This window comes from Microcaecilia unicolor, chromosome 7, assembly GCF_901765095.1.
Source record: "Microcaecilia unicolor chromosome 7, aMicUni1.1, whole genome shotgun sequence".
NCBI lineage: Eukaryota > Metazoa > Chordata > Amphibia > Gymnophiona > Siphonopidae > Microcaecilia > Microcaecilia unicolor.
In genome coordinates this window covers 195609563-195636582 of record NC_044037.1, presented here as the reverse complement: position 1 = coordinate 195636582, position 27020 = coordinate 195609563, and the positions used below count along the sequence as shown (strand labels likewise).

Below are 27020 nucleotides of genomic sequence, written 5' to 3'. Positions count from 1 at the left end.
AAATGCTGGCTCCTACCACAACCAAATGGCTTGCATTTGGTCGTTTCTGACATGGACGTCTTTGGTTTCGAAAATCGCTGAAAATCAGAAATGTCCATGTCTAGGGACGTCCATATTTAAGGATAAGGACGTCCCTGACGGTATTTTTGAAATGAAAGATGGATGTCTATCTTGTTTCGAAAATACGGGTTTCCTCGCCCCTGGATAGGGACGTTTTGCAAGGACATCCAAATCGAAACTTGGACGCCCCTTTCGAAAATGCCCCTCATTGTATAAACATTCACCTTAGTACAGGCTAAATTGCTTCAACAATAATTGACTTAGCACATTTTAATTCTTTAGTTAATGTGTCAAATCAATTTAGGGGCCCTTTTACTAAAGGATGGTAGGACTACCACCGGCTTGATGTGTGGTGAATCGGCCCTACTGCAGGGCTCGTCCAGGAGCCCAGCAGTGGTTCCAGGTCTCCCGCTTGCCATTTCCAGCACCGGGTTGCACCGGGTTACCGCCAGGACCTTCACCACCTTCTAAACAGGAGGTTTTAAGGACTCTGGCAGTACATGGCCTCACGGCAATTTTTTAATTATGACACAGCCGTTTACTGGCCCTGTTTTTTTTTAAAAAAGGCCTTTTTACCAGCAGCGGTAACAGGTGGCCTCGGCGCAATCCCATGTGCCACTGTCACCATGGGCTATCTTTTATCACAGTTTGGTAAAAGGGCCCCTTACTGTGCAATAAAAAATCTCTATTAAAATGAATGCATGAAAATAACCATCAGGAAAAATTCATGAAACAAATGAAAATGTACCTAATTTTTCTTGCCGGCGCACATCCCTGAAATTTAATTAGCTCATTTGTAATTTGTAATTGGCAAGAAGGAAATGCCACAGAACTTTCAGAAGAGGAAGGGGTGGTGGGTTCCAAGGGCAGTAGAAATAAGGACATAAGCTGTCTTTCTTCTTTCCTTTCTATGTGGGAAGAGATAGCACCCAGCTTCATGAAGACAAATTTAAAAGCCATTTACTCAACTAAATTGCAAATTACCTACACAAATTCACTATGGGAAAATTTCTCTTATTCAATGCAACTAAAAGTGTAATATTTTTAGCCATATTTAAGAAGGCATTCCCTGGGACGATTTTGAGCAGGATCGGAAATTAATACACAGATTTTGTAGTTTCAAGTATATGTGCATTATTCTTTTTCCTACAACGGACTGAAAGAGTAAAATAGTGATCAGAACAGCAGGTTAAGTACCAGGGAACCTGGGTTCGAATCCTGCTGATTTATTGTATTATTTATAAGGGTTTATTTACTGCCTTTCTGAAGAAAGTCACCCAAGAAGGTCTTGCTCCTTGTGACTTTGGAATATCACTTCCTGCTTCATTTCCTTAGGTACAGATTTAATACTTAATTTAGTTACTTATGTTAACATGCACTAATGCACATTATTGCAAATTAGGGTATGTTATTTAATAGAAGTCCCATTATTGCCAATGGGGCTTATTTACTACTTCAGTACTTAACTCAAACTGAATCATGTAAGTAAATCAGGTCCATAGATTGTAAACTCTCTGGGGACAAGGAAATACCTACTGAACTTGAATATAGCTTTCTTTGAGCTAGTAATGCTAATGCATGCACTAAATCTAAATAAATACAATTTATATACACACAACAAATGCCAAAGTCCATTTTGTACCTGTGGAAAGTTTCAAAGGCAAAGCTAACACACACTTTCCCTTTAAAACTAGGTGCAAAGCCCAAGAAGACAAACTAAAAATTGCCGTTACAGGTGCATTATATTCTGATAGTAGGTAGTTTGTGTGTAGCAGTCCAACTTATCCTCTCTTCCCAGTGGGTACATTGGTGTTCCAGGGCCTGGTACATAGGAGCCGGGGCTGTGGGTGCTTGAGCACCCCCCACAATTGACAGCATTCCTTGTATGTGTCCAGGGAGGGGTTATTTCCATTGGGCTTAATATCCCCAATAATTATGAAAAGTTGACTGCTATGGCCCGGTGTAATATTTATACTCAGTACTACAGTAACATAGTAACAGTAAGATTCAGTAAATGGCACCCAAAGTTGGGCACTAGAGAGATCCATGCTAAACTAGTATTCTGCAAAGGACAAGAGCCCTTTGCAGAATGCTAGTTTAAAACAGATCTTGCGACTAACTTTGAGCACTGGATTTATGTCTGCTGAAACCTGGTGTAATGCTGGTGCACAACTTAGGTGCAAATATGACACTATTCTATAACATTGTGCCTAACCTCTGGGAACATCCCCTGATCCACCCCTATTTGAGTAGTGTGCCGTGAAATTTAAGGCACGGAGGGTATAGACTAGGGCAGATGTGCTCACAAATCCAAATGGTTGGCAATTAACTCCAATTATTGATTGCTGGTGCGCTGCCAACTAATTCATTTGCACATGCATTTGACCTGGGCCCATCCAACTCTGGGCGACCTGTATAGAATCTGGGGGTAAATGAGAGTAGATAAAGACCTGTATGGTCCATCCAATCTGCCCAACAAGCCAGCCAGTGCCACAACTGCCACTCTGTGCAGCTTACACTCCTTCATGATTGAGCACTGGTATCAGAACCAGGGGATTCAGCAATTTGTTACCATGCCTATCACATACAGGCAGTTTTTATAAACGCCACAATTATAACTCTATGCCAATAGTCCAAAGAGTGATTTTATTAGTATGGCCACAGTGTAATCACGTTCATTATCAATATATATGATTAAACCAACAATCTAACCATATTGCTAATTAACAACATGTTATTCTCTAAATTCAACCTTACGATGTCTTCCCCTCTCCCACAGGGATACACAGCACCCGCACTCATAGTATGTGATATGAATGTAAAATAAAATTATGTATACTTAATCTTGGCATGTTTTTGCTGTTTTTGGAATAGACCATAGAAATCTGCCTGGCACTGGCCTTCCCAAATAGCCAACTACTGGAGTTTATTTATTTGTTACATTTGTATCCCACATTTTCCCACCTATTTGTAGGCTCAATGTGGCTTACATAGAACCAGAAGGCATTTGCCGGCTCCAGTGAGAACAAATACAAAGTGATGTTGTGGTAAGATAAAGTTCATGTGGCACAGTCACATTTAGGGAAACGTACAGCGGAAGTTGCTGTTGAAGCCCACTCTAGCCCATCCTGATCTGCCGGCACTGGCCTCACTTCCCATCTATTGGAATAGCCATCTAAGCACCACTCCTGCCCATCATAACACATCAACAGCCATGAGCTCATTTCAGTTTTGTTTTGAATCTAACCTCTTTCTATACAAAGATTCTCTATGTTTATCCCACACATTTTTGAACTCCATCACTGTTTTTGTCTCCACCGCCTCCTCTGTGAAGCTATTCCAGGCATCCACTGCCCTATGAACAAGTACTTCCTGATGTTACTCCTAAGTCTACCATCTTGCAACCTCAATTCATGTCCTCTAGTTTAACTGCTTCCCTCTCTCTGAAAAAGATTTGTATACTAATACTTTCAAGTATTTAAACATCTATATTATACCCCCCCCCCCCCCATACCTATTCAAATCTTCAAGTCTCTTCTCATATGTCTTGTGGCACAAACCTCCATTCCCATTTTGCCACCTTCCTCTGAATCCCTTAAAGTCTTTTTATGTCCTTAGCAAGATAAAACAATATTCAAAGTGAGGCCTCACCAATGACCTGTACAGGGGCATTAACACATCCTTTCTTCTGCTGGTTATACCTTTCCCTAAGGCCACCACCTTGTCAAACTGGTTCACCACCTTGTGATCCTCAGACACTAACACCCAAGGGCCCTCTCCTGGTACGTGCATCTCAGCATTTCATTCCATAACACATATTTACTACTTTTCACAGGTTGAATTCTTACAGAGAGTTCTAGAATAGCAGGGCTGCTACATGGGTGCTGGGTTTCTTTTTAGAGGGTTCAATGTTAATCGACAGACCAGCCCAACCACTAGGTGGACTAGGCATCTGCTTAAGGTGACACAATTTAGGGGCAGCAATCAAAGAGTCTGCAAAAGACTCATCAATTCCAGCATAGGGCCTTCAGCATCCATGCATGTTCAAGGCCTGCCAGGTCCCACCACTTGTGAACTTCCTGTTTTGGAGGGAGCAGGACCCTGCAGGCTTGAGCGCTCCACTGCCAGCAGCCTTTTTTGCGCATGCTACCTCACATGGTGCCACCATGGAGGGGTTAGGGAAGGGAAGCCAGTGAATACCTCAGGGGAGGGAGGAAGGAATACAAGAAGCTAAACACCTTGGGACAAGAGGTGGAGAAGCGATGGAGGAATGAGAGAACATGAAATGCTTAAAACATGCCTAACATCTCAGGGGGAAGGGGAGAGAGGTACTGGACATGTTAGAGCAGGGATGGGAGAAAAGGAAAGAAATGCTGGACACCTTGGGGAGGGGGAGGGAGGTATTGAAAGGAAGGGGAGATGCTGGATATGGTGGGAGAGGGTCTTGAGCCACCCCTTGGTGGGGTGGGGAGCACACAAATGAAGGTTTGCGTAGGATGTCAGATATCCGTAGACCAGCCCAGGTGAATGAGTGAGGAGCTGTGTTGCTGTAACTGAATATTTGTATTGGTATTATAAACTTTCATACAACTTGTTAGTGTTTCAATGTGACAAGGAGTGTGTCACATTGCCAACTAGATTCTTCAGTTTAAAGTAAGAGAGATTTTCAAGATTACTCTGCTTAATGGCAAGACTCTGGATTTGTTTTCTGTGGAAATAAAAGAAGGAAATTAGAAGGAACCTAAATAGAATATTTGCAAAGGTTGAAGGTCTGCATGAGGTGAAGCAATTGTTTAAAAATAACATCTTGGAAACCCAGATACAATACATGTCACAAATTATTAAGAGTCAAAAGAAGACCAAACTGCAAGTATTGTTAAATGGTGCTGTGAAGGAGGTTGTTAAAGCCAGAAAGTAATCTTTAAGAATGGAAAACAAGCCCCTGTGAATTAAAAACAAAGGGGCATAAGCAGTGGCACATTACAAGTACAAGATCAGTAAGGCCAAGAGATAATTTGAGAAGGAACTTTCCAAAGATGCAAAAAATAATAACAAACATTTTCAGATACATCAAAAGCAAGAAGTCTGTGAGGCAGACAGCTCGGACATCAGGTGATCAATGGATTAAAAGGGTGCTCAGGATGACAAGGACATAATAGAAAAACTAACTGGTCAACATTCAGCCAGCAGTGGTCAGCTTTTTTTTTTTTTTTTAATGCTGACAGCTGCTGGCTAAGTTAGACCCACAATACACTGGCTCCTTGGTATGCAAATCTATCTCATGAATATGCGTGGATATTCTGAAAACCTGACTAACTGAGTGTGCCTCAAGCACTGAGTTGAGAACCTCTGTTCTAGGTGTATCTATATACCTGGTTATGCTAGTATTCCATAAAGCAATGATTCTCAACCCAATCCTCGGGGCACACACAGCAAGTCTGCTTTTCAGAATATTCACAATGCATATGCCTGAGATAGATTTGCATACTAAGGAGGCAGTGCATGCAAATCTAGCTCATGCATAAGTATTGTGGGTATCCTGAAAACTTGATTGGCTAGCTGTGCCCCAAAGACTGGGTGAGAAGCACTGTTATAAAGAAAAGAAGGTGTCTCCATGCCTTCCAGGGACCTTATTATAGGTGCCTTGCTATATATAATTGCAATTTCAATGTGAAAAAGCACACAGTAGTGCAGCTAGAGAAAAATAATCCCAACTATATGTGAATCTCTCTGGGGAAAAGTGACTAAAGTTTCAGATCCAAAATATTGAGAATGGCAGATTTTTCAAGTCATGGGTCCATAAGCAGTCTGAAAAAGTTACACATAAAAGGATGGGGTTTGGACTTTTGTATAACAAATTTTTTGTTCTATTATGAGGTTCATTATAATGACGTTCTAAAAATTAGGTTCATTAAAACCTCATTTTTTGTTTCTGTTGCTTTTAGTCACCTTCTCCATGAGATGGTCCCACATGGAGTTAACACTTATGAAGAAGGCCTTGGAATCATTGTGGGATAATACATTGAAACCTTCAGATGAGTATGTAGCAAATAAAAGGTTAGGAATTATTTGGAAAGGAAAGGAAAACAAATTTGTGATCATCAAATCGTCTCTACAGATTCATGATGTTACTGCAACTTGGGCATAGTTCTGTTCACCCCCATCTAAGAAAAGATATAACGGACCTAGTAAATATATAGAGAAGGGCAACAAAAATGGCAAAGGGGGTGAAATGAAATGGCTCCCTTAAGAATAAAGACTTTACAGGCTAGACATCTTCAGCTTGGGGAAGAGATAACTGAAAGGGGATATGATAGCGTTTATAAAATCATGAATGGTGTGGGACAGATAAAAAGGAATCATTTCAAATAGTATGTGGAGCAGATGATATTTTATGAAATGAAGCATTTGAAGGCTTTAAACAAGCTTTAAAAAAAAGCTTTTTTCATTCAAAATGCTTTTAAACTGGGGGTTTTGTTGCAGAAGGAGGTGGTTGAGGCTAGCAATATAGCTGGGTTTAAAACAAGTTTGGACAAGTTTTTGCAGGACAAGATCATTCAAAATGATTAGCCAGGTAGACTTGGGTATCACTACCTCTTGCTTCTAAAAGTGAGCAGCATGAAACGGGTCTCCGCTACGGATGCACAGAAGCACCTTAGGCCATGACAGACAATTGGGCTGACCCCACATTGTACTTCTTACATTCATACAACATGTAACTCCAAAGATTAAATACGTTCACATGAACAAGTGTTAAAATCTAACAATTGCATGACTGATAGGGGAGCAGTTTTGAATAATCCCAACCTTTTAGCCCACATATATTGCAATCAAATGATTTCCTTCTCAAAGTTAACAGAATGCAGGTGGTAAAATTACCAGTGCTTTGCACCTCCTATTTTTGGAGGTGACCAAACAAGCACCCAAAAACATGCATATTTTTGCAAATCAAATGTGCACATACTATGCTCCTTCTCTGACCTAAATATATCACTGGTCATGCCTTTTTAGATTGGATAAAAGTCTGCATTTAGCTGGACAGAAGAAGACACTTGTCTGCCAGGCCTTTTTCTGCAGGTAAAGAATGATTTTTACCTTTGAAATTTATCCTCTCATGCCTTGATAACTAAGCTGCAACCTTTAGCTTCATTTGAATTTGCATTTTTGAGGAAAGAGAGTCATGTCATATATTTTCATTTGTAATAAAAGAAATATGAAAGTACAGTAGCAGTTCTTAGAATTTTGTTACCTGACTTGGCTGACACAATCTTGAGAGTTATATCACCTGCAAATGGTGATAATAGCAAAGGAAAGCCCTTGTTGGCAATATCTTCTCCTAATCTAAAATGTGAGAAACTTACAACCCTTAGCCTTCCTCCCCTGGCTCTTACAGATACAGTGAAAAAAAATGGTTACCTGGGTGCGGTTGAATGCTACTCTTGCAAAGACAGCTTGGGATACACTGGCTCTTTTCAATTCATCCCTGACTTGCTGGTAGATATCTGGGGACACTTCCACTGACGAATTTGTTGGCTCTACTGGCTTGACGGCTCTGGGGATAGGTGGATGATTCAAGAACTGTTGATTGATAGCCTGCGGGTGCTGGTGAGCTAAGAGTCGGCTTACAGCGATCTGCTGATTGATCAGATGGGCCATAGCTATCTGTTGCCTTACGAGCTGAGGGTTAAGCTGAGGAGAGAGGAGACCAGGGCTCATGATTGGCTGTAATGTTGGCACTTGACTTCTGATTGGAGGACTGTGGTGCAGCTGGTTGTGAGCAGACTGTTCATTAGTTTTTCCAAGGGCTGCCAGCTGATTGATATTTGGTAAGTGTGATGGACGTTGACCCAGGACACAATAATCTGTCAGGTTTTCTCTTTCCACTATTAAAAGATAAAATTAATTTCATTACCATAATGACAATCAATATGACTGCAAACCTAATGAAGAAACTAATAGCCCAATTTGAAAATAACCTTCCTGTTCAATTAAAGCAACAGTACAATATGGCTAAAAACACAATGTGGAGAGGAGGAGGCAGAAAGAAAAGTATCTTCAATCTGTAACTCATACTCAGATAAGTGCAAGTCACCAGGCATATAACCAGATTTTCAGTGGCATTAGCCAGATAATGCTGCTAAAAATTTTCACTGACCATTCTGGCACCATCTATGTAGTCCAAACATATACAGAAACCTGTATCATTGAAACCGCTCCACTAAATAGTCAATAATACATAATAGAGGGCTCTGAACCCAAGTAAAAAATTATATGTAAAATTAATATGAACAGTGCTCAGAACTGGGCTCGTGAATAAAGCTGACAGGCAGCTAAATCACCACCACTCTCAACATCATTGCACCATCAGCCCTCCCTTCCTACCTTAACTATGATAAAATTTAATTTACTTTAGATGTTATACTTAGCTCCAAATGGCTGGGTATAGCACCAGGTATACCATCTTCAGTGCTATTTGGTATCAAAATACTGGGTTTGATGGACCTTCGGTTTGTCCCAGTATAGCAATGGTTATGTTCTTATAGTTTTTAAATATCAGTGGTATCCAACTGTTTATTATATATCCTCCCCTAAAAAAAAGTTGCCCTATTCAGCTAAACAGAGTAAGTCTCACGTTTGTGCCATAGTAACTGCAAATTTTAACTTGGTTTAGTAAAAGGGCCACTTAATATATCTGACAATTCAGTTAGTCCAACAAAAAGGTATAAACTAGATTAAGTACTATATGATGTAACTGGAAGGGAGTATACATGTGGGCGGAACATGCATCTGTCACCAAGCAATGTGTGCAACTTACAGAATACTCTCAGTTGCATGTGTGGCATGGCACTCTTAGGTGCACCAGCATACCCCAGCCACTGACATGACATAAGTGATCATGCCAAAATATTGGAATGCCAAAGCGGCTTTACACTAGTATTCTATAATGGCTTATTTTATTTTATTTCACAAGACTTGTATTCCGCATTGTCTCTATCATTCTAGGCAGAGAACAATCCAACATACATAATTCCAATATCAAATGACTATACTAGACAAAACTAAACTAAATTATGACACTTTAAAACAATAAAACTTTAAAAACCAAACCCTACAATACGTCCATAAAACAAATGACTTAAGCTGCCAGTACATAGACTGATACTACTGTTACTGTGTACCATAGCAGAGAATATTTAAGCCAGCTGGCAAGCTTGTTGAAATAAGAAAGTCTTTAAGGCAGTCTTAAAATCTTTCAGGTCTTTTAATGATCACATGTTGGGAGGCAACACACTCCAAAGTGTAAGGCCTGAAACATAAAATATTGAGGACCTGTATTCCTCAAGATGTATCACCTTATAAAACTCCAATATCTAAATTACCTCCAATACATTTCAAATATACCTTAGACCTTTTAACCCTGTAAGGTTTATGCACTCACCTCCTCATCGGTCTATAGGTATAAGAGTTTTGTATCTTTTTTATGTTCAATTTTTCCAAACTTTTTCAAATTTTACTTTAACACTTCAACCATACTAAAATTGAATTAATTAGAATACTTATCTCAAGAAGAAGTCAATAACGATCAGTCAGGGGATTTCTTAATCCAACATAAACTATGTTTCGCCTTGGAGCTGTTTCAAGGAACACCCCCTGATTTAGACAGCGCCGGCATTTCTCAGCCCTTCATACACCTTGCTTTTAAGGAGGTATCTTGTTGATCAATACTTTAAATACCAGTATTAAGATTTTGTTGCAGATCCAATAATCAATAGGCAACCAGTGCAATATTACTAGAGTTGGATTTATATGATTACATCTAGACAGTCCTATAATGACACATGCAACAGCATTTTGGGTGATCTAAAGGACAAGTCCATAAACCACTACTAAATGGACTTGGGAAAAATCCACAATTCCAGGAATAACACGTATAGAATGTTTGTACGTTTGGGAAGCTTGCCAGGTGCCCTTGGCCTGGATTGGCCGCTGTCATGGACAGGATGCTGGGCTTGATGGACTCTTGGTCTTGCCCAGTGTGGCATTACTTATGTACTTATGTAAGGATCTTAAGTAGCGCCTAAGTACTGTTGTACACCTGGCACTAAACAACCCCTTTTTTGGCTAATGCTACTGAAAATCTTAACTGACACCCCAGCACTATTCAGATAGTCCAGAGGTGCAGCTAAGGTGGAACCAGGTTACCTAGTTAATGGTTATATTCAGTCTGCTAACCAGGTAACTATCACGTTATATTAGTCCGCTAACCAGTCTGGTCATTGTCAATACCCGGATAAGTGCCAGAAGCTGCTTTACACCTGGATCTAGGTACAGCCAGGTGGTGAATACCCAAGACAAAAAAAAAAACCCCCTCCACAATAGCCACCCTGAAAAAGGCTGTGAGGATATGCAGATGGGCTGCAAGTCCTCCACAGCACCTGGAAGGCAGTTGAGGTGAGTGCTGGGCACCTCCACCACACACCTCCCAGCCAAAAAAACCCTTACCAGGCGTTAGGCCAAAGCCAGCATTCCTCCCCCTGAGGGTCACCATCTTGCTGCACCATATGCCTGGAATAGACTTCCTGAGCCAATACGTCAAGCTCCATCTCTGGCCATCTTCAAATTTAGGCTAAAAGCCCATCTTTTTTATGCTGCTTTTAACTCCTAACCCTTACTCACTTCTTCAGTACCCATGTTTTATCATTCCCATCTTAGTAATTCCCCTATCCATTATTTGTCCTGTTTTTCTGTCCTAATTAGATTGTAAGCTCTGTCGAGCAGGAACCTTCTCTTCATGTCCAGTATACAGTGCTGCATACGTCTAGTAGCGCTATAGAAATGTTAAGAGTAATAGTAGTAGCCATGTTGTTAAAAAAAACGCTGACCACAGTGGCTGATAAATGGGGGAGGGTTTTTCCCCATGTCTAAAAGAACTATCAGAAGACTCTTATCTGTACCCTTCTCCTCCACTGCCAACTCCAGACTCTGTTCTGTGCCGTTATGTCTGGAATACACTTCCTGAGTCCATACCTCATGCTAGTCGCTGGCCCTATTCAATCCAGGCTACAAGCCTGCCTTTTTAAAGCTGATTTTATCTTTTAACCCCCTATTCACTTATTCAGTACCAATGTTTGTTTTATTCATTCCCACAATAAATAACTCCCTAATCTCTTATTTGTCTTGTTGGTCTGTCTTGAATAGATTGTAAGCTCTGGAAGCAGGAACTGACTCTTAGTATTTGGTGTACAGCACTTGTATGTGTAGTAACACTACAGAAATGCAAGTAGTAGTAGTAATACGCTTTCCAGTAGTACAGTACCATCCGAGAGGACTCAATTAATCTCATGTATCTCTCATCACTGCATCAGACCGAAGCAAGAGGTTCACTAAATATAGTCCCTTATCATCTAAGCAACAATCTGAATTATTGCATATTTCTTTTAAATCACAAGCAACAACTAATTCAGTACAAAAAGCTAGTTCAAGGATCCCCGCTTCATGCAGTGTCCAATCTTCATGTTATCAAAACCCTTCTTGGGCTTCATTTGCTGTTGTGCTGGACAGGATGTTTGAAACTTGGAAAACTAAACTGACAAGCAAGGTTAGATTTTTTTTAGAAACCCTAGATCCCTGATTGGTAGACATGGAGGCAAGTTTTCAAAGCACTTAGACTTACAAAGTTCCATGGAGGGGCATTTTCAATATGACATCTATGTCCGACTTTGGAACGTTTCAACCAAAACGTCCAAAATCTGAATAGGAAAGAAGGTCATTTTCAAAAAAGAAAACCGTTTATCTTTTTTTTTCTCAAAATACTGTTTGAACAAGGTTTTGTGATTTGGACGATTTGTTTTTGGTCCATTTTTGAAAAAAAAAAACATCCAAGTAGAAAATGCGCAAAATCAAGCCATTGGAACACAGGAGGAGCCAAGCAATTTTAGTAGGACTGGTCCCCCAAACAAACCCAGGATAGCAATAGAGCACCCTAGAAGTCACTGCAGGGACTTCACAAAATGCTCCCAGGTACACATCTTACCATTGCTCCCTTATCTTGTCTGCTGAGTCCTCCCAAAACCCACCCAAAACCCACTACCCCCAACTGTTACACCACTACCATAGCCCTTACGGGTGAAGGGGACACCTAGATGTGGGTACAGTGGGTTTCTGGTGGGTTTTGGAGGGCTCGCTGTTTCCTCCACAAACATAACAGGTAGGGGGGATGGGCTTGGGTCCGCCTGCCTGTGAAGTGCACTGCACCCATTAAAACTGCTCCAGGTACCTGCATACTGCTGTGATGGACCTGAGTATGACATCTGAGGCTGGCATAGAGGCTGGCAATCAATATTTTGAAAGATGTTTTTTGAGGATGGGAGGGGGTTAGTGACTACTGGGGAGTAAGGGGAGGTCATCCCCGATTCTCTCCGGTGGTCATCTGGTCATTTTGGGTACCTTTTTGTGCCTTGCTCGTAAGAAAAGCACGACCAGATAAAGTAATCCAAGTGTTCATCAGGGACGTCCTTGTTTCTTTCGATTATGGGTCGAGGACGTCCTAGTGTTAGGCACGCCCAAGTCCCGCCTTCACTATGTTCTCTGATATGCCTCCAATACGCCCCCTTGAACTTTGGCCGTCCCTGCGACGGAAAGCAGTTGGGGACGTCCCAAAATCAGCTTTCGATTATACCGATTTGGACGACCCTGTGAGAAGGACGCCCATCTTCCGATTTAAGTCGAAAGATGGGTGTCCTTCTCTTTCGAAAAGGAGCCCATTAGTAATACGAGCTCCTAACGTGGCATGTCTAACTCTAACTAGCACACAGAAGACTGCACATGTTCTGTCTATAGTAAAATGGATTTCTAAGTTGCATTATAGTTGTGAAATGGAAAAACTTAGGGTGAAGACCAAGAATTCCTTTGTGAAATGGGAAAAAATATGGTTCCCCTTCACATATAGTTGAACATAATTGTTCCTGACTGGCTCAGACATGTCTTGTCACTTCTTTGTCTGGGTTGTAAAAGGGGTTGGGGTGGGAGGCACTTTGCAATAGCTAAACTACAAATGGAAAAACAGTGAATAGTGTGTGCAAAATTTTGTAAACCAAGCTGTGCACATGATGTTTTTTTCATGTCTCAGTAGTTTTGGCTTCTATGCTGCCTATTAAGATGTTTTCACTGTCTTGTGCTGACATGGAGAGGCATTTTTGATAGTGCATCTAAGTCGGATTTTAGATGTTTTGTGCTAAATGTCCAAAATCCAAATAGAAAATATACCCATTTTCGAAAAAAAAAAAAACGTTTTTTTTTCGAAAATACCATTTCAAACAAGGTTTTGTGGTTTCTGCATTTATCTTTTAGGCCATTTTCGAAAAAAAAAAAATGTACAAGTTAAAAACGCACAAAATCAAGCCATTGGGTTGTAGGAGGGGCCAGCATTTGTTTTAGCAGACTGGTCCCCAGACATCCCAGGAGAGCAATGTGGTCCCACAGGGGGTATTGCAGTGGACTTCAAAAAAATGCTCTCAGGTATACACCTCACTGTTGCTCCCTTATCTTGTCTGCTGAGCCTTTCACAACCCACCAAAAACCCACTACCCCCAACTGTACACTACTACAAAAGCCCTTATGGGTGAAGGGGGCACAGTGGGTGTCTGGAGGGGGGTCACAGTTTCCACCACAAGTGTGACAGGTAAAGGGAGATAGGGACCTGAGTCCCTCACGCCATAGTGTACTGCACCCACTACTAGACTATTCCAGGGACCTGAATGCTGCTCTAAAGGACCTGGCTATAACATCTGAGGCTGTCAACAGAGGCTGGTAAGTCATATTTTTATTCACAATTTTTGGGGGAGTGGGAGGAGGTCAATGACCACTAGGGGGGTATTAGGGGGGCCACCCCTGATTCTCTCTAGTGGTCATTGAGGGCACCTTTTTGTGCTTATTCATTCTGAAAACAGGTCTAGACTAAAACATCTTAGTTTTAGTCCTGGACATTTTTGTTTCATTATGGCTGTCAAACGTCCAAGTGTTAGGCAAACCCTAATCCCGCCTTCAAAACGACTCCAACACCCCCTCCCCTTATGATTTGGATGCACTGCAAATTGCTTAGATAAACATCTGCAAAACAGGCTTTGAAAATACCGATTTGTACATTTTGAGATGAAAAACGTGCAAATGGTTCTTTATGACACTTTTTGTACATTTTTTCTCTTTTGAAAATGAACCTACTGTGATGCCTGTTAAGGTGTTTCATTTGTATTCAGCTAACATTGTTTCGTATTTCTCTTACGGGAATATTCTGTTGTGTTGTGTTAATGTGCACAATACTGACACCATATCATATTATTGCTATTATTATCATTTCATTTCCCCTAATTCCAAGTTTACCTCAATGTGACATTTGGTCATTTCACTATTCTCATGCTGTTACTACAGTATAAGTTGCCTATGTCAAGCTACACCTGTTGTACACCACCTTGGGTGAATCTCTTTATAGCAGCACATAATAAATATTTAAGTAAGTAAATGGACAGGACCCTAAAAGCCCTTCATAAAGCCAGTGAAATGACACCACCTGTGATGGTTCCTGTTTGCCACAAAATGTCATCAGGTGAGCAGTGTGTTTCTAGGTAGAATAGAACAGCCTCTTATTACCATCTGTGTCTACATCCAAAGGGATCTGGACATGTCTACCTCAGGAGGGTAAACACTCAAAAAGGCACAACCTTTGCAGCAATTCTCAAAGCAAAAGCACTTTTGTAGCTCACTTTGAAGCTTGCCAGGAGTAACTAACTCCATGAAGTCACTGGAACGTCTTTTTGTGCAAGTAGAATTCTACTGAAAAAAACTAAAAACTGGAAGAAACTAAAAACTAAAAAAGAATTCCATCTGTGTGTATATTTTCCTTCTCTCGGTTAAATGTGCCCCCCTTAAACACTTCCGCTCAATGCAGCTAGTACACAAACTTTTAGCTGCACAGAGGAAGGGTGTTTCCAGAAAGCCTATTAACCTGGGTAAGCATTTATTTAACCTAATTTACGTAGATCATTTTGAAAATTATCCTCAAAGGGTGTTGGTGATGAGAACTACTTAGAACTTCTGTGATTGTATGCTATTTAATTCATTTAAATAAATGAACTGCTCACATTTCTGCAGAGTTCATGGTGTCTTTACACACAATCATTGAAACAATATTCAAGGCAAACTCCCCAGCTACTTTTATTCTTGAAATTACCCTGGGTACAAACTATGGGGCTCTTTTACTAAGCCGCGTAGGTGCCTACGTACGCCCAACACACGCCAAATTAGACTTACCACCTGGTTACCATGTGGTCCTTGTGGTAATTTAAATTTTGGTGCATGTTTGCTACGCACGCCTGAAAAATATTTTCTTTTTCTGATGAGTGGCAGCTACGCGCATCAAGTGGCATTTGACACGCGTAGACCATTATCGCCCGGTTACCAGGTGAGACCTTATCGCTAGGTCAATGGCTTGTGTTAAGGTCTCAGACCCAAAATGGACGCGTGGCAATTTTCATTTTGCTGCACGTCCATTTTCGGCAAAAATTTTTAAAGGCATTTTTTTGTAGGTGCGCTAAAAAATTATTCTGCGCGCACCCAGAACACGCGTCTACACTACCACAGGCCATTTTTCAGCACATCTTAGTAAAAGGACCCCTATGTACAGTTACTTGCACCTGATTTTGTGGGGGGTAGGATCTGCTGGAAAGGTAGGTACATTGATTGGGAAATGCCATCTATTCATGTACTTTTCCTACAAGTTATGCACGCTACTTGGAGACACACCCATGGCCCACTCATACTCTGCCCATGTATACACTATCCCCCCCCCCTGCAGTTATACACTAAGACACTGCCTTATAGAACAGTGGCCTAGTGGATGTACATTTTAAGCTAAAATTAAATATTAAGGGTCCTTTTACTAACATGCGCCGAAAAATGGCCTGCGCTGGTATAGGCGCAAGTATTGGTCGCTCGCAGGTCCATTTTTCAGCACACCTACAGAAAAGGCCTTTTTTGGGGGCTGAAAATAGACGTGCAGCAAAATAAAAATTGGCTCGCATCCAATTTGGGCTTGAGACCTTATCGCCACCCATTGGCTTAGCAGTAAGGTCTCGCACATTAATCGAGTGGTAATCATCAGCGCGCATACATTGGTTAGCGCCACGAGGTAGAAAATAAAAAATATTTTTCTGCCCTGTCTATCGGATACGCGTAAAAATTAGAATTACTGCCTGGGGCACGTGGTAGCCAGGTGGTAGTTCTAATTTGATGTGCATTGTACACACATAGGCGCTTACGCACCTTAGTGAAAGGGCCCCTTAAAAAGCAAAATTTCTTTTATTTGATGCTAGCCCTTACCCTAATTTGACAACTTTTACAATCGGCCATCATAGGTATAAGCTATCATCTGAAATTCTGGGAATACTTATTGATCAGGTTTTTAACACTTGTTTCCCAGATTAATAGACTGATTAGGAAATCTTTCTGTGTATTGAGAAAACTTAGACAAATATGTAAATATTTTTTACAACAGATCAATTTAGATTATTGGTTCAGGTACTTGTACTGTTGCAGTTAAGACCACGTAACTTTGTTTATTTGGGTTGTTCAAAGCAGTAAATGAAGAAATCACAATCGATTCAAAATACTGCAATTTGTTTGATCTTCTCATTTTAAAAAATATGATAGCATCTCTTATTAGTATATTTGTTTACACCAGTTACCAATTGAAGCCAGGATAAATTTAATGGGCCTTTTACAAAGCCGCAGTAGGGCCACCGCGGCAATGGTGTGCATCAAATCGACCCTACCACTGGGCTACTGTATGTCTATAAATGTCTACATTCTAAAAAGCAAGTGTAAATATAAGTGTGCATTTTCACAGTTTCATTTTTATTCTCATTTCTTTTTTATGACAGTTTGAGATCAGGTGTTTGAAGCATTATTCTTCTGTTTAACTGTTCCCCCTATGTGTTTATTGACAGGTACTAGTACTGGTTTTTTTTTTTAATTTCATTTCTTTATTTCTGTGCACCATTACACTTCAGATTCCTAGTCACTGCTGCACATTTCTTCATTCCTTGTCTCTCTTATATTTTTCTGTTCATTTATTATTATTTTTTTGTTCATTTATTATCTTTACTATTATTATTTTTATTCAGTTTCTTTTTCTGCTCTCACGTATGGCATTTTGTTCTGATGTCTTTGTTCTGATGTTGTTGGTAGACCCCTAAGGAAGGCTTTATGCTGAAACAAACTCCATGTACGGTCAAGATTTGACGGGTGCGTATGCATTTGGCACACTGTTTGGGGAATAAAGTTTTTTTTTAAGCACTGGACTTCTTTTTCCTTCGACTACCCTTCTACCCTTTTCTGCTTCTGCAGCCACTGCTATGACATTTGCCACTGATCACAGCATCAAGGCAAATGCCTCCCCCCTTGTTGCTCCCTGTCCCTGCAGCACCAATCTGGGGTTGCTCTTATTCCACTACCCTAGCCCAGTCCATCCCAGCAGATCCTGGTGCATTTTTAGCTATAGGTGATGCAGCTGGCCTTAGGAGCACCTACTGCTCCCCACTCACCACCAAAACTGGCCCCAGAGCCATCACCAATAAACATCAGCAGTGGTGGATACTGTTGTCATCCTTCCACCTCCAGTTTCAGCCCCATTGACTTGTATTCCTAGTACTGTTGTTGGCTATCCTTGATGTAGGTGTCTGTTCTGTTGGTACTTGAACCTCCACCATATTGAGTAAAAACATTCACAGTGTGTAGCACCCTTACCATTTTGAAAAGTTAGCTGCTATGATAACTGAGGCTTCTGCTGCTGTTTACTTCACTGGGGTTTATCTCTGCTGAAATGCACAGAAAGGAACTGGTGGGTACAGGAATGTCCACAATATCAAGGGACAATATCAAGAGCACAGAAGGTGCAAACTAAGGAATGGCACCATGGGGGGAGCAGGGTACCCTCAGCACTTTATTACCACACAATTTGGGGTTTCTTGGAGTGAGTAAAAATAAAACATTTAACAGCTAGCGGTCAAAATGAGGCAATCACTCTCTGAAAAAGGGGCATTTTACAGTACAACCGAACTCACAGTTGGTCTGGGAGAGAATACTGGACTGCCAAGGAGCACAGCCTGCTCCTGCACACTGTACGGCACCTTGAGCTAAACAGAGAACGTTATGTCTGTTTGAAATGTACCAATAAACTGAGGTACTGTCTCTTTTTTATATACTAACTTTGCTTTGCTCCACTTCATTTAAACATATAAACCCTTCTTTGTACGAGTGCTCCTGAGTAACAGCATGTCTTTTCCTGACAGAGGCAAGTTACAGTTTGACTATTTATTAAGGTGTTCACTGTTGCTGATAGCAAGAATACAAATTTAGGCTACTGACAGGAAAGAAAAAACTTTGCAGGAAGGAATATATTTAAATAGAAAGTTCAATAGAATATAAGCCCTTTTTTTTTTTTTTGCTCTCTCTCTCTCTCTCTCTCTCAAGATCTGCTTAAGGTCATGGAGAATCAGATTTGACACTTAGGCCACAGGAAAAACTGAACTCCTGTCATTCACCAAAGCATCTCAAATCACCATGCAATCTGAGACACCTTGAGTTCTTCGCTTTCAAGTAAAACAGTTCACATTATCAGTGGTCCCACTTAAGGCATGAGCCAGGTGAGGCAGGCACTGAAGCTCAAGGGTGCCGCTTTCACTGATTCACTATTCATGGTGGGGCAGCATGTTTCCTTGCTCCTTAAAACTTGGCTCAGGGTGCCACAACTTTGTGAGTCAGCCCTGGTGAAAGCACATTTATTTTTTTCATACCAGGCCATTTTTCTAGTAATCTCTCCCAGTTATATGCAAATGTTTAGGCACCCCTGATCACACTGCATGTTTTATTGATGCCCAAAATGGACCAAAGCTGACACAGCTTCTACGTGTGAAGTTAAACACAAGAGGATCAGTATTCAGCAGGAGTTAACCAGGCAAGAGTAGCTTCCCACATAATATTCAGCAGTACTTAACCAGATAATACCATCCAATATCATCAGGCCCCTTTTACTAAAGGGTGTCAACCCCTTAATGTGTGGTTAGCACGTGAGAACAGGCTACCTCATAAACCCAATAAAGCATTTTGTGGTATTTTGCCTGTTTGCATGAGTTAACCCATGCATTACCTATTTTATAAAATATCTTTCAAAGGGCGCATCATGGGTGGGATACAGGCATTCCACATTATCCAAGTTAGCATTTTAGGATTAGCATGTGCTAACTGGACAGTGCAGGGTTAACATGGGAGCACCTAGCATCTCCTAAATAAAGGCGGTAATTGCTCCCATGTTCATTTTTTTGCAGGTACCGCACACTAATGGGAACATAATGCACAACCTGCAAATAGAAAACAGACTAAAATGTCCTCAAAAAAGTGCCACATAAATCTGGGCTAAGCACACGGGAAAGTCTCACTTTAAAACATGTTAAGCCCAGATTTGACCTCACCTAAAAGGGCCCCACTGTGTGATTGCTGCGGCACCATCTGGTTATTGTGGGGTGATCTGTGAGCCAAGCAGAGGCACAGCCAAAAGGATGTTCCTTTTATCCGCTGCACCTCACGCCTGGAATAGACTTCCCGACCTTGTACGTCTAGCCCCGTCTGTGGCCGTTTTCAAATCCAGACTAAAAGCCTACCTGTTTAACACTGCTTTTGACTCCTAATCACTACTCTGTACCCTTTTATCCCCTCCTGTACCTTTTATCCTCTCCTCTTTAATTTCCTTACCTCTTAGTTGTTCTGTCTGTTTGTCTGTCCTACTTAGATTGTGAGCTCTTTGAGGAGGGACTGTCTTTTTATGTAGTGTACAGCGCTGCGTATGCCTTCTAGCGCTATAGAAGTGATAAGTAGTAGTAGTAGTAGAACTAGCCTAGTGGTTACTGCACTGGGTTGAGAACCTGGAGAACTAGGTTTGATTCCCACTGCAACTCCATATGACTCAGGGCAGTCACTTAACCCTCTGTTGTCTGAGGTACAACATTAAGAGGTCCTTTTACAAAGGTGTGTTAACCAATTTAGCGAGTGCTAACGATTAGCGTGCATTAAATGATAACACGCACATTATGGGGGAGATTCTATATATGGTACCTAAAAAATCGCAGCAGAAATCAATGCTAACTAAGTGTATTCTATAAGCAGCGTTTAGATTTAGGTGTGGTATATAGTTTACACTTAGTTGATATATCAGCACCTAAATCTATGTGCCTCCATTTACACCAATGAAAACTTGGCATAAATCCCGGCGTTTAGATTTAAGCACACTGGGCCATATTCTGTAACTATACGCATAAATTTCAGAATGCCCACGAAACACCCATTTCCCCACCCATAACCACGTCTCTTTTTGCCTGCACGCATTAGAACTTAGGCGCACTGCATTACAGAATGCGCTTAGTGAGTTGTGCACGTAAATTCTAATTACTGCCAATTGGTGTTCATTATTGCTTGTTAAAAGCTGTTATCAACGCTGATTCGCTTGTTAAGCTAATTAAGTTATGCTTGTTGTTATAGAATACGCTTGGATTTCGGCATAGATCTTTAGGCATTCTATATAGAATCAGGGAGTCTATTCCTATGGGCATCTTATCATTTGGTGTGTGCTAATGGTTACCTTAGTAAAAGGACCCCTTACATTTTAAGCCCATTAGAGACAAAGAAAGTACCTGCATATAATAAATGTAAATGGCTTTGATTGTACCACAGAAGGGTGGTATATCAAAATCCCATTACCCTAATTCAGTGCCAGTGCCCAGATAACTAGAGAGGCAAGTTGGACCATATACACAGGAGTACTAACGTGCCCATACAGCTATTTGGGTACCATCACTGAATATCAGTAGTACCTGGCTAACTTCTAGGAGCCGCCAAAAAGCCATTTATTCAGTGCCAGATATGGGCCGGCACTGAATATCTGGGTCTAATTCACTTTCAAAAATGCTGGGCACTGCAAGCTGGCCACCGGCAAGATGAATATTACTGACCCCAAAATCTTTCTGCATATTTTAGTACATCATTGTTATTTCTTTGTAATTTTTCATAGATTCAGAATAAGGGGCCCTTTTACTAAGTCACTTGGAGGGGCATTTTCGAACTGGGACGCCCATCTCTGAGGACATCCCCGTGAAGGGGAGGGGCATCCCGTATTATCGAAACAAGACGGGTGGCCATCTTTCGTATCGATAATACGGTCGGGATGCCCAAATCTCAACATTAGGTCGACCTAAGAGATGGTCAACCTAAATGTTGAGATGGTTGACCTTAGAGATGGACGACCTCTGTTTTTGCCGATAATGGAAACCGAGGACGCCCAAATCAAAAATGGCCAAATGCAAGCCCTTTGGTTGTGGAAGGAGCCAGCATTCGTAATGAACTTGTCCCCCTCACATGCCAGGACACCAACCGGGCACCCTAGGGGGCACTGCAGTGGGCTTCACCAATTGCTCCCAGGTGCATAGCTCCCTTACCTTTGGTGCTGAGCCCCCCAACACCCCCCCAAAACCCACTCCCCACAACTGTACACCACTACCATAGCCCTAAGGGATGAAGGGGGCACCTATATGTGGGTACAGTGGGTTTCAGGTGGGTTTTGAAGGGCTCACATTTACCACCACAAGTGTAACAGGTGGGGGGGGGGCCTGGATCCGCCTGCCTGAAGTGCACTGCACCCACTAAAAACTGCTCCAAGGACCTGCATACTGCTGTGATGGAGCTGGGTATGACATTTGAGGCTGGTGGGAGGGGGTTGGTGACCACTGGGGGAGTAAGGGGAGGTCATCCCCCATTCCCTCCAGTGGTCATCTGGTCAGTTCGGGCACCTTTTTGATGCTTGGTCATGAAAAAAATGGACCAAGTAAAGTCGGCCAAATGCTCATGAGGGACGCCCTTCTTTTTTTCATTATTGGCTGAGGATGCCTATCTCTTAACCACACCCCCATCCCGCCCCCGCGAACTTTGGTTGTCCCCGCGAAGGAAAGCAGTTGAGGATGTCCAAAATCGGCTTTCAATTATGCCGATTTGTGCGATCTTAGGAGAAGGATGCCCATCTCCTGATTTGTGGCGGAAGATGGGCGCCCTTCTCCTTCGAAAATAAGCAGGATAATTATCTACGGTGAAGCCCCAGGATACATGACGGACTTGATCGACCTACCAACTAGAAACACGTCCGAATCAAAACGAACATATCTAAATCTGCACTACCAAAGCTGCAAAGGACTTAAATACAAATCAAGTTACACATCCAGTTTTTCCTACATAAGCACACAACTGTGGTACGCATTACCGAAAGCCTTGAAAACGACATACGACCACCTAAACTTCCGGAAAACACTAAAACTAACCTGTTTAAAAAGGCATACCCTACCGATCGAACTTAAATGCCTGATCTCTGCAACACAACAAAACTAAGTACGTAATGGACATAACACAACTCTTCCGCTGTACGATTCCCTATTGTGGCTGTGCCACGCAAACCTTACCTACCACAACATCACTTTGTATTTGTTCACACCGGAGTCAGCAAACGCCTCTCCGGTACTATGTAAGCCATGTTGAGCCTACAAATAGGTGGAAAAATGTAGGATACAAATGTAACAAATAAATAAATAAATAAAATAAATAAAAGACAGTGCCCAGTGATAGAATTGCATCATTTAAATTTAATATATTCCAACAGACTTTCAATAATATTAAAGTCCGGCCATTTCAAAATCGTTCCTTTTCAGCTGCTCTAACTCTTCTACTATTACGCAGTCTATGTATTTCTTTATGCATAGATGTCTTTGGACGCCACATAAGTTACATGTTATTTCTCCCTCTAATCCTAGTGTATGCTGGTCTTGCCACTCTCAAGTGGGTAATATAAAGCATCTTAAATTTGACTATCTGTGCCTTCGTAAATACTGGCTAGAAATATGGTCACAACTGGTAGACATCTTCCACTTTCCTGGCTCAATCACTTATAAATTTGTGATTCTTCAGGATCAGTGCTATAGAAGTTTGATGACTCCTAGTGAAGGGTCTCTTGTTAGCACCATGGTATCTTTAGCATTGAAGGTAATTTTCTCGCATTGGAAATCCCTGCACCAAGTCACCTACCAGGATTGGTGGAACTTAGTGCTCCAATTCTACAAATACGAATCACAACTTGCAAAGACATGTTCTCGCTTTGCTGCATATCGGGAGAAATGGCTACCACTTGTATCATATTTCGGCATTGTACAGCGATAAGCACTTACTTAGATGTATTTTATGGCCTATGCATGTTGTATAATTTGATCTGCACTCTCCAGCCCCCCCCCCCCCCCCCCCCCCCCCCCCCCACTTCCCTACTTTTCTCTTTTCTGCCTATCTCTTTTCTTCACTTAATTTTCAGCCTAGATATGGATAGCTACTTCTTACATGTGAGCTCCGGTATTGCCATACTTTGTAAAATGTTACTTGTTGTTATGTTGTGAGCTCTTGATTCTATCTGTATCAAAGTCAATAAAAGAAATTAAACCAGAAAAAAAACAAAATCTTCATTCTTCTTTCCTGTGTTTCATAGTCATGTTGAAGTGTGGCTTGGTTCTCTGTCTTGCTAAAATATTCAACCTTTTTTCAGCTTTGGTTTCTTTACTGGCTAAAGGACATTAGCTTCTAGGATAATGTTCACATTTAGTTGAAATCAACAACGATTTTCAAAGTTTAAGGACCTTTATTTAATATATTTATTCGTTTTCACTTTTAACAAGAATTCACTTGTTTGAAATACAGCCATAGTAATTTACTTAATAATTAATAATTTTTCATATCAACAAGCGAAAAGGCAAATAATAAGATACATTCCATTTCTTAACAAACACATTCTTTGTACTTCCTTAGACCTCGTTTATAAATATGGGGCGATCAGAGTTAGGGAAGTTCCAATATACAATAAACAAAGAAATTAGGTGGCGTAAATCCTCCCTTATTTAATTATTTCAATTGCTTAGCATCCAGGAATGATTTTAGACTGTCTGATGAATAAAAGGTGTATTTAACCTGACCCAACCTAACCAAACATTTACACGGATAGGCGAGGAAAAACATCCCGCCTATGTCTAGAGTTCTTGCTTTCAATGCTAGAAAAGCTTTCCTTCTCTGTGGGTAGATTTTGTAACGTCAGGGAAGATTTGTACTTTTACTCGGCCAAAAGAAGTTTATAAATTTTTGAAATAAAGTCTCATGATATTATTTAAGTACTGTTCAAAAATGAAGGAAACTATCAAAGTTGACCTCTCTGTATTTTCATCCACTGAACTCTCTAGTATTGCTGAGATGTTCTCTAAATCTAAGTTTGGTTGTAGTTCATCTTGTCTTTTCCCTTTCTCTCCCTTGGGATTTGGAATATAATAAATCTTGTTAACTGGCGGCATCGCTTCCTGGGGAATTTTTAAGACTTCATTCAAATATCTTTTGAACAGGTCATGAGGATTAATCCCAGAGAGTTTGGGGAAATTTAGTAATCGTAGGTTTAATCTTCTATTAAAATTCTCAATTTGCTCCAATTTTCTTCGTATTTCTATATTATCTTTGACCACACCAACTTTGAATTCTTGAAAAGAGTCTACTTTATTCTGGAAATCTGTTACCTTTTCAGCAATGTTCGTTTTTAACTGGTCAACTTTTAAATTCAATTCTTGGAATTTTTTTCAAAGTACTCATTTCTCCTGAAGTTCATTGTAGTGTAGCGTCCATTTTATTCAAAACAGTCCATATCATTGCCAGGTTTACCTCCTTCGATGGCCCTGCTGTTCTTCTTTCTGTTCTCGGCGTCTGTTCCAGCGTTTTCCGCCCCTCACAAACAGTCTCGCCCGCAACACTTCCGGTAGGGCGTCCCTGCTCCTCGGGCTCCGCTGTAGACGCCGGACACGGAGGCCTCACAATTGCTGGTGGTGACAGAGATATTTCTTCTCCTAGCAGTGTCTCCGCTTCCCCGGAAGACCTCGCTATAGGATCCGTATCTCCTACTATATGGGAGACTGGCAGAAAATAGCGCTCGAGCGCCGTCTGAGGCTTCGAGGGAGACGAGGTAGGTGGGGGGACTATCCGCGTCGCCCCTTTTCTTTTGGTATGCGGCATTCTGTTATAAAATTAATATTTTCCCGATTCGGGGCCAGAGCTGCTACTTCATGCGTCCTGTTACGCCGCCATCTTAGATCGCCAAGTTTAAGGACGTTTAATGTAGTCACGAATTCAATACATAAAAGACCTGACATGGCTGTGTTTCAGTGTGTGAGTCTGCCTCAGAGGTCAGCAAACTTGTAAGCAGTACATGTAGAACATCACTGGTCCTTTCTGGAGCTGTCTTAGCCAGCAGAACACGTGTCCCACTTTAAACGTGCACAGCAACTATTTAATATTGGACACACTTTTTCAACATATGTTACCCGTATTCACACCAACATATGCTTACAAGTTTGTTGACCCCTGAGGCAGGCTCACACACCGAAACATGGCCGTGTTGGGTCTTATATGTGTTGAATTTATGACTACACTACAGGTCCTTAAACTTTGGAAATCCTCGTTGTCGTCACCTCACTACTTGGTTGTCATCTACGCATCTACGCATCTGTGAGATTTTGGATTTTCTCCTCCTGCTGTATTTTCCACATTTAGTTGAATCCATTCTTTCTTCTACCCACATGATATTTCCTGTGCCACTGGCTTCTGTATAACCCCAAAGCATAATAGACCAGCCCTACCCCCAAGTTCTATAGTTGGCATAGTGTTCTTTTCTTCAAAAGCTTTATCCTTTTGTCTTCGAATGTATCATGTGGTTGTGGCCATTAATTTATCAGTCCAAATCACTTTGTTCTAAAAAGTTTCAGGCTTATCAATGTTCTCTACTTTTCTGATGAGGTCATAAAAAGGGTTTCCTTCTGCAACTCTCCAATCCATATTTTTGCATAAAGAAAGCTGTACTGTGGCAGCATTTCAGCAGTGATTTGTGGGTTCTGTTTTACAAATCTGATCAGTTTTCAGCTAGTTCTACCAGAGATTTTTCTTGGGCTTCCAGATCTTTCCTCGGCTTCAAGAATTCCATGTAAATTCAATATCGTAATGTTTCTGGCAGTTAAAATTGTTACCTGGAAGATTTTTATAGCTTTTCCCTGCTGTGTAAGAGTGAATTATCTTCCTTTTCACACGCTCAGAAAGCTCCTTAGAGAAGCTCATGGTTATTGAAAATAGATCAACAATCACATGCTTCAACGATGGAACTGTTTTCACCTGACTAAATGGAGGCCTAACAAGTCTGAGCACTGAGGGGCCCTTTTACAAAGGCACGGGAGGGCTAACGTGCGGGTTGCACACACCAAATCGGCACCACCGTATCTGGCTTTAAAAAAGGTTTGAATAAGTTCCTAGAGGTGACCCCTAATGTGGAACCTTGCATTACATAGCTATAATTCGGGTTCCTCTTTCCCACATGCATCACTTTGCACTTGCTCACATTAAACGTCATCTGCCATTTGGATGCCCAGTCTCCTAGGCTTGTAAGGTCCTCTCATAATCTTTCACAATCCTCTTGCAATTTAATAACTTTGTGTCGTTAGCAAATTTAATTACCTCATTAGTTACTCCCATCTCTAGATCATTTATAAATATGTTAAAAAGCAGCAGTCCCAGGAAATGTCATAAGTAATTAAATAAATAAATGGACTATCTCCTTCATAAATGACGTGATAGTCCAATGAAAAATTATGTTGACTAAGTTTCAGTGTATCCAGGTGTGCTAACATGACACATTTGATTGAATCAAGGCTAAATGAAAAAGATCACTAGTGTGTTCCAGAAGGTTCACTCCTGTAGTGTTATATATCATATGTCCCTAGATTCTATATAGGCCACTCAAAGTTGGGCATGAA

At 41.1% G+C, this 27020-nt stretch overlaps 1 protein-coding gene across 1 annotated transcript in view; it reads right to left on the bottom strand.

Moving 5' to 3' along the window:
- Positions 1–27020, bottom strand: part of SATB2 (SATB homeobox 2) — a 372408-nt gene that overhangs the window by 139697 nt on the left and 205691 nt on the right. The window contains exon 8 of the mRNA XM_030210508.1: positions 7477–7943. Within this exon, the coding sequence (XP_030066368.1) occupies positions 7477–7943 (467 nt within the window). The remainder of the gene's footprint in view (positions 1–7476; positions 7944–27020) is intronic.